General features: G+C 41.9%; 1 protein-coding gene across 3 annotated transcripts; it reads left to right on the forward strand.

Moving 5' to 3' along the window:
- The first annotated feature begins 96 nt into the window (after window positions 1-96).
- Window positions 97-7,825, forward strand: LOC116670422 (protein ELYS). 3 transcript variants are annotated; one of them, XM_032500936.1, is made up of 19 exons: window positions 97-261; window positions 549-707; window positions 800-889; window positions 971-1,114; window positions 1,249-1,407; window positions 1,498-1,579; window positions 1,675-1,864; window positions 1,994-2,137; window positions 2,502-2,692; window positions 2,786-2,921; window positions 3,005-3,062; window positions 3,140-3,269; window positions 3,367-3,529; window positions 3,636-3,996; window positions 4,082-4,187; window positions 4,312-4,400; window positions 4,489-4,643; window positions 4,790-5,258; window positions 7,481-7,825. In XM_032500936.1, exons 2-19 carry the CDS (start codon window positions 617-619, stop codon window positions 7,510-7,512), a joined length of 2,790 nt encoding a protein of 929 aa, XP_032356827.1. In that variant the 5' UTR covers window positions 97-261; window positions 549-616; the 3' UTR covers window positions 7,513-7,825. The 3 variants fall into 3 exon arrangements, with proteins under 3 accessions (XP_032356827.1, XP_032356828.1, XP_032356829.1); XM_032500937.1 differs by lacking the exons at window positions 4,790-5,258; window positions 7,481-7,825 and having other exon boundaries at window positions 4,287-4,404; XM_032500938.1 differs by lacking the exons at window positions 4,790-5,258; window positions 7,481-7,825 and having other exon boundaries at window positions 4,287-4,404; window positions 4,492-4,591.
- The last annotated feature ends 921 nt before the right edge of the window (window positions 7,826-8,746 follow it).

The following is an 8,746-nucleotide window of genomic DNA, read 5'->3' on the forward strand; positions in this document are numbered from 1 at the left end:
GCACGCACGCACGCACACACACACACACACACAGACACACACAATACTGTACATGCAAATCAGCCAATGAAACGTTAACTGAGAGTGAGATTAGTGGATTAACATGTACCAAAGTAGCTTGTGTAAGAAGAGAACAGCATCGTAGCCACAGGGCCAGTCAGCTAATCTACGAGGCAGACAGAATACACACAGCACTCACCTCTGTGCAGACCAAGAGAGAAGCCTAACGAAGCTATTGGGAAAACTGAACCACATCTCCAAGTAAGTATTGAAAATCCAAAAAATATTTACAATGTATTGTATGGAGGCCTCTCAAAATAATTACTACCACGTTCACACTTTAATCTGTTCTTGCACAATCTAATGATCTAATAATGGAAACATGTCTAAGAGAGAAGTTTTCCAGGCTTAAGTGTAAGTTGTTCATTGAGATACCCAAAGTACATTACATTATGGTTAAAACACTTTAGTATACAGTACATACAATGTTTTCATAAACAACTTTTTTTGTTTTGTTGCTGTAATGAAATTTAATTTTTTTTCCTCAGTAATGCTCCGTTGATCCCACCATGTGAACTCCCTTTTCTCGGTGTGAACCCTGGGGTCTGAGGGCATCATGCTGGATACACAGGGCCAGTGGTCCAAGGCGTTAGCCGACAACAACATAAGAGCCATTATCCGCTGGCTGCAGAAGCTTACAGCTAAAGGTATATTAGGATGACTACCATAAAACTAGAATTAAGAAACTTTATCTACTAAAAAACATTAACATGTCATCTCCAATAATACCCTGATGCAGGTAAAGCTGATGTGGAGGAAATCCTACTGACGTTCAGCTGCTGGGTAAAAAGGACATCAGAGTTTGCTAAAAATGAGTTATTAACACTATGTAAGAACTTTTTCCTTTATAAATCTGGTTTAAATGTATGAAAAAGTACACACTGAGGATCTTTTTTTGTGCTTCCCACAGGTTTGAGCCACTGCCAGGGCTTGTGGATGTTTCTAGACCACAGGGCTTTCACCAGGGTGCACATGCTGCTCCAGAGACTGAGGAACTTGCTTACCCTGGCCCAGTGGGCAAAAAGGCATCTCAGTTCAGCCCACCTCTGGCATGGTACACATTTCAAAACGCATACAGCTGGAACAGCTTGATGGTTTTGTTGATATCTGCAACTGCAATTGTGATCCTGACCGTCTGACATGTCTACTAGAATTTACTAGAATTAGTATTCATTTATTTTTATTTAGGTTTAGGCATCCCATGTGTGGTCTGCAGGGATACATTCTGCTCTTCAGACGTCAGACGTGGCTGCTGGAACCGAGAGCACAGGGCCCTAAAGCAACACATCTTGCTGGGACGGCTGGTTCTGTGGTGGGGCATCATGGGACTTTTACCCAAGAAACCTGGTACAGATATGATCACACAAATTATATTAAGGTGATGAACTGTTAAAACGCTTTTAAAGGTATTTTTCTGTTCTCTGTTGTTGCTGTCAGAGGCTCACGAGGTGAAGCGCATCTCTCAGATGTGGAAGGAAATGGATCACAGCCATCGGAACGCTTGTCTCAAGACCCCTAGGTAACTCGAATGATTTGACTTGATAGAGGAATTCCAAAACCAACGGGCTTATAAGTTTTTTCTGTCTGCTTTTCTATTTTATTATGTTTGATCAGATGGGAGAAAGGAGAAATGGAAAGATGTAGGTCTTTGATACAGGGTATGGTGACTCAGCTGAACAGACAACATGGGTGCATTTGGACTTCTGAAGACTGCACAGACCATTGCTATCCTCCTCCTAATCTACAGGCCTTGCTGATGCTTGTGCTGGTGCCTCATATCGACAACATGTCAGTCCAAGCACTCGTATCCATCAAAATACAGCATCAACAAATTCTTTGTCCTTTTTTTCTTCTATTGTGCTCTGTTCTGCTTTATTGATAAATACTGTGTATTTTATTCCGGATATTAGTTCTTAACTTTAATGTATCATAGTTCATGTACTTTGTTCTGGATTTGGCAAACTCCCTGCAGTGCAAGGACGACCTCCTTAAAGCTTTCTGCCACGCTTTCACTATTCCTTCCAGCTTTTCCCAACAAATCAGGGCCTTCTGGATGCTTGATCATGGACACATCAAGGTGCATAACCAAGAAGCAAAATATAAATAAATTTACATTGGGGGTGTGGCTAATTCCATTTAAGTCGTTAAAATAAGCATGTGCATGCTGACTGTAATGTGAGTGCAATTCAGGGGCCAATTAACCATCCTGTTGATTACATTAGTCTGTTTCAGCAGCCATAGTGGACTGCAGGTGACACTAATGGGCCACTGGAGTAGTGCTTATGATTAATGTAATGACAGAAAGATTCTTTTATGGATGATAAGAAGTGTGCCAGTTTATTTCTTAATCAGAACAAGTAGGGGAGGTAAAATTGACATATTAAATGTCAGTCGAAAAAAAACTAAGAATGCTGCTTCATGTAATGTAACATCTCAACCAGGCCTCCATGGAGTTATTGTTGAGCCCCAGGACTGCTGCTCCCTGTGTCTCCTGGCAGCATCATTGCATCATCCACTGTCTGTTAATGAGGAAGCAGCCTCAGTTGGCGTTAAGGTACCTCCACTGGACCAGACCTGCAATAGAAAGCGCTGAAGATGCTAAGCTCTGTGCAGATGTGCTACTTCTAAACAGGTAATTTCTGGTACATTAATGTATTGCCAGTCACATGTTGAATTATCACTTATTGTCTTACTGTGTGTTGTTGACAATGTCTTTGGTCTCCAGTTGTGTTTCTGAAGCCTGGGCTCTGCTGAAGAAAGGCCACACAGAAAGTGACAACATGGTCATGTACCTCCTCCAGGCTTGTAATAGACTTGGTCTATGTGCAAAGACTTTGATGTGCATCCCTGCAGAATGCAACGTAGGTGAATATCTTGTAATGCAACAAAATTTATGCAACATTTTCAGCCTTGAATTTACTTTTTAGCCCAATTTTTTTATCAGGGTGACAGGGGCACTGTAAATGGAACTACAGGGTCACAGCTGCTACTGATGAACAAAGGTAAGGCAGATCAAATGAATTTTCAATGGTATCCAAATAGAATAAACTACATTCAAATTAACCATGATTATTTGCAGGAAGACCACCCTGCCCGCTGTCTGCCAAACTGTATCAGGCCCAGAGAATCAACACAGTGTCACCGGAGGAACTGGTCCAACTAGTCAGAAAGGCTGTGATGGAAGTAAGAAAGCCACATCCCAAGATAAGGTACTGCAGTTGTAGATGGCATGTGGACAGCAGAGGTTGAAATTATGTTCAGTACCCCAGAGAACTCAGCAGATCGTTTCCCTGTTCTTTATTCCAGTGAGGTGGTGTGGCCGGAGCACACAGAGAGAAAATCGAAAAGCAGAGAGATGTATCTGTCAACACAGGCTCTCCGTCACCTCACGCCCAGCCCCTCCCCAATGGAAATGGTAGAAGAAACTAAACAAACAGCACATACAGATGAACTAGAAGAGGAACAGCCTGTCAGTAATGCATGTGTTGTCAGTGTCCCTACAAAAAATGACCACAACAACATGAATCATTTTTCTTAGGAATAATGATTGCCCTTTACATCTGTCCTTGTACCAGCAGCACCCTGAGTCACCAAAGGACATTTCTTCTTCTGAGGATCTGAGTTCTGAGTCTGTCTCATGCTTCACCTCAGCCTTGTCCTTGCCTCTGTTGAGACGGGACCGTCCTTATGTGTACAAAAGTACCTTGACCCTGCAAAGGATCTCCTCTTTCCTCAATGATGGAGAGAACCAAAGCAGGGAAGAAAAAGAAGAAGAAGAAGAAGAAGAAGAAGAGAGTAGAACCCCTTCATCAGTTGACGGTGACGCCGACCCAGATTGCCTTGAGCGGACAATGACACTAGATGGCGCCACAGACCCCTTTTTTCTGGGCAACTTGAACAACGACGTTTTGGTAGAGCTGGTGCTTTCTTCACAGGGTAAGCTTTGTGTTCAATTTTATTTTCACACAGTTTACATTAAGAGACAGTTATAATATAATGAGAAACTTCAAATCTTTCCTAGAGGGAGAAGAGGGTGTTCAGACAGATGTTTTATCAAGCGAGGATTTTTTCAGTGATGCAGTTTCAAGAATTTCCATGGATGAAACCCTTCCTGCAAACAACAACAGGTCAGAGGTCATCTTATCACACACTATACTTATGGTGCACCTGACACTGGCGAGTAAATAAATTAAAACTACAATATATATTGTTTTCCTATGGTCCAGCTGCAGGTTATTTCTTCCACCACAGTACTACAGTAATGAGGTCAGCCAACCAGTGCCCTCCCTATGTGAGCCCAAGGTGGAGTGTCACAGCTTCATCTCACCTGACTACGGTGTGTAGGTGCATCCAGCTGAAGGGACAAGTATATATCATGCTATACTGTGGTTTACTTAATGTTAACATCTCTGCATCAACTTTTATCAGCAGAGAAAATATCTTGCTGTAAAGGAGAAAAAATCCTTCATGGTCCCCCAGATGTCACAGATTTGTGGAGCTCTGCATTACCACTCAGCCACGAAGAACAATCGTATGGCATCCCTTCAGAGATTTTCAGTTTCAGTGAAGCAGCCCGTCACCAGGTGGGCAATATCTCTCTTTAACAGTACACACACACACACACACACACACACACACAAACATACATGTATATATATATATATATATATATATATATATGGGTAAATGGCTCTCTTCATGTGTAATGCTTTACACCGTATGTGCCCAGAAAACATATGAGGATCAGCAACAAGAGGAAGCAGTGGGATGCTTCAATCAAGACCTCTCCTGTGACCTGTCTGAAACCACTCAGAACATGCTGACTGACCTTCCTCACAGCCTTCTGCCAGAGGATAATGTAGCCAGTGGCCCATGGGCCTCAGCAGGGACCGCTCAGCAGGACATTGCCCGTCTCACCCCCATATGTAGCTCTTTTTTCCCCACACAGCTTCAGATCTCTGGTTTCTCTCAGACCCCCAGCCTAACCTGCAACATAACAACCACCTCTGCTCCCTCTGACATCACCAACGAGAGCTCCCCCAAAGCCCAATTAAAAACAGATGAACCCTGTGTCCAGGGCACCTCAGCCTGGCTCAATCATTGCAAAATGGGCAGCTGGTGGAAACAAGACCTGGAAACCTGTAGTGCTTCCACTGGCCTTCTATCTGCTCCAGAGCCAGGAGCAGCTATCCCATCAGGTGAAGAAGTTTGGATGTTTTTTATATTTCAAATAGACAAAACTATACACACATAAAACCCAAATACAAACATATGCAACCACATGGTGTTAACTGGTCTGTAGAGATAATGACTTGTGTACTACCAGTTGCCTTATTGACATTTAGAGCTCCCAAAACATTGCAAATGGTCATTAGCAATATGTTAATTAAAAACCCCATTTATGTCATTGCATGTCGGAAGGCATAATTTGTGTTTGTGTTCTGGCCAGGCATAATTATATGTCAGAGGGGCTGATGTTCACTGCAGGGTGCAGGACAGAGGTACATGTACCAAAGACAGGGAGTCTTGGCTGCTAGGAGAGGGAGACTGGCGAGGAAGTGAAGTATCAGAGATTGGTTCCCTTAACCTTGCTGCAGCAGTCATTCATCCATAAAACAACCCCTTCTCCCTCACTCCCTCCTTCATGCTTTCTGTTGGGGGTGTGCTGTTTTTCACTGCAAGCAGACCTCTCTCCATCTGCTGGGTTGTGCTGATCACCACTGGGCCTCAGGGATCTACGGCCTATTGCCCCACGCTGATGCCCCAACCTTGTCACTGGGATAAGGGTTAAAGACATAAGAGAGATTAAAAGAATAGTGTCAGATCGGCAGTTTACCAGACAACTATTGTGTGTGATGTGTTTCCAGCAATGGATCCTTACAACTCAGACAATGTTAGCACTTTCTTATTTACAGTTGTGTTTCTGTTTATTCACAGATAATAAGACGCCTTCTCTTGCACTAGGCCAACCATATTCCTATGACTTCATAAACTTCACTTCAAAGGAAAAAGGGGACAGCAGAGAGGGCAAACAGGTACATCTAATGACACCTTCTGTCTATTGAAGCTGTGGGTGTTCATCATAAGGAGATAAAAGGCAGTCCAGCCAATAGGGGTCACTATTGTTCCAGTTAAAAAGCTTGACAGCGCCTCTGATTTGGATGATCTCATTTCTGGTCCCTGGAGATGTTGCTTCATCACAGCCCAGCAGGTGCCCTCTTTACTACCCTTCATCCTTCTTTCTCCTGTCCTCCAGCATAAACACCATTGCTTTTAAGATCTCCGCCTACAATGATGTCATTTTCTAAATATGATAGCAGTATTTCAGGGGATATGAATTAATTGTATTGTATCTTGAAGTAGAAAGTCAAATGTGCATGAAATACCACAGAATAAAGCTATTATTTAGTTGTCAAAAATTCAATGTCTGTTGCTGATGTACTAGTCATCTATTTATATTGTATAATTTTACTGTTGTGCGTTGACCTGACCATTACACTGCTAAGTGCTGTAACATTATTGTGCGGATATGACCAGGTAATTGTTTTACTGAGGTTCCATCATTGGATAATTGTTTGATTGGGATGCAGTCACCTAATTATTTTGTTCAGAATTGGGAACCATATGGAGGTTGGCAGGTGAATCGTAATTGGGCTATGTTAAATTATGATGATTGTACTTTGGGTCTAAATATCCTACAATGTACAAACAGCGCATGCCAATCCCAGCCAATCTATTTTGGTTGTACGATGCATGTTTGTAGGAAATGCATTACATCAATTAACTTGAAGTCTCGGTGTGAGTGTGTGTTTCTTGGGGGTTGTTTTGAAAGAAACGTTATTTAATCATTCAACCAGGCCAGAAATTATGCTGTGTAGGATTTGCTTAATTGGCAGACAGATAGATATCAATGACTAATGTGTTAAAATTAGTTTAAGACAAACCCTTACTGATCTAAAATCAGGGTATTAAACATGGTTATTAGTGTAAACTATACATTTGATCTCGTCCCATATGACCTCATGCATGACTGTCTATGACAATTATTGTGGCACAGTTTAAAAGGAGATGTTCATCCCGGTGAAAACAAAGTCATCGATCAAATCACAGAAGCTAGCAAAGAGTTCCTGTCCGCTTAAAAAGATATCCCAAAATGAAATATTATCGACTTCACTGTCTTTATGAAAATACCAATATTTGCACAGAGAGAAGCGGGGAGTTGTAGTGTTGGGTGATGTTGCATGTTGAAACGAGGGGAGACAAATGGCCTCTATTAGGAGCATTTAATCAGTGCTCCCAGTCTCCTGCACCCCCTGGGGAAAGATTAATGGGTACAGGATATTTCACCAGGCCTTCCACATCACTGCCCAGGATATGAGGCTGTAATTGGGTCTGTTTTTGCTGTTGTTTTGTGTTACAGGGAGACAAAGAAGAGCTCGCAGGTTGGAGTAGTTTGGGGAAGGATTCACAAGGTGCCATAAGAAGTGTGAGAACACTATCAAGGAAAGGAAAACGAGTGAAGAGAGCATGAAGATTTAGCACATCTATGACACAGGACAGCACACGAGAACTGCACAGAATGAAATATATTCTCTACGTCTTTTAAAATGATGCATCTTTCCTTTAATTCAGATATACATTTTTAACCTAGAGCAAAACTGTAAGAATTAACTCACACCACTCAATCATTGAGGCAGAAGTCCTGCCACGCCCTTTTTCTTCCACTGTAATATCACGTGTCAGAAACACTCATTTCATAATGTAGCCTATGTGTATCAATCATTTCTGAGTAACTCATTATTTGCTAATAAAAATTCTAGTAAAAATGGATATTTTTTGGCTAATGTTTTCTATTTTTATCATCTGGTCACAAGCATGCATGTTGGTCCACTTGAAACATAAATACACTACATTTGAATTGCAGTGATGGTGTCCTTGAAAATGATTCTGCACTTTAGATTCTTCACTCAAAGGATGTTTGCTTTGCTGCCATTGTAACTCATGAAAAATGGATGACCTTCCAATGCTTTCTGCTGCCCATTGCTCCCCGTATTTGCACAGAGCCAAGAGACTGCATTTGGGTTAGCATCCTCCACTCTCCCTCCCACCCTCCCTCAGTGGCTTGTTGTGGGGGTGAATAACTTAACACATATTTCAGCTTGACACACTTCTGCTCTGGGTCTCCCCTGGTTGCCCAGTTCACGAGCCCACACATGTTGTATTATTTAAAAGTGTGGTTTTGGAGTTCTATCTGTGTGTGGCTGTGCATGCAATCTCCTGTTTGTATAAGGTGGAATGCCTAATGGAGTTGTTAGGCCTTTACCTGTGACCTTGCAGGTGTGGCAGCACCTCTGATACCAGATGAATTCTAACGGAAAACAGCATGGCAGCATTGTTATGGCTCCATACACATTTTTTAAAGTCACTTTTTGCTGTTCTGAAATTTAATATTTCTATTAGAAAAATCTGAAATTGCTGTTGCACAAGCAGTACAATACTCCAGTGATAATGTATAAACAGAAAGGTCTGAACTGCATAGTAATTTATTACAGAAAATCACTAATCTGTACAATTTATCATACACTCAAGAATAAAGATCTGCCAGAGCAATGGTGATTGTAAAAGAAAACCACACACACACACACTTACACACACACACACACACACACACACACACACACACACA

The sequence above is a fragment of the Etheostoma spectabile genome, chromosome 20, assembly GCF_008692095.1.
Source record: "Etheostoma spectabile isolate EspeVRDwgs_2016 chromosome 20, UIUC_Espe_1.0, whole genome shotgun sequence".
NCBI lineage: Eukaryota > Metazoa > Chordata > Actinopteri > Perciformes > Percidae > Etheostoma > Etheostoma spectabile.

What these genes read in the sequence shown, in the direction of transcription:
- LOC116670422 (XM_032500936.1), top strand. Translation starts at nt 617, where the DNA reads ATGCTGGATACACAGGGCCAGTGGTCCAAGGCGTTAGCCGACAACAAC. An exon ending in ATCTCACCTGACTACGGTGT is followed by an intron (nt 4,401 to 4,488) that starts GTAGGTGCATCC and finishes AACTTTTATCAG; the next exon opens with CAGAGAAAATATCTTGCTGT. An exon ending in GTGAAGCAGCCCGTCACCAG is followed by an intron (nt 4,644 to 4,789) that starts GTGGGCAATATC and finishes GTATGTGCCCAG; the next exon opens with AAAACATATGAGGATCAGCA.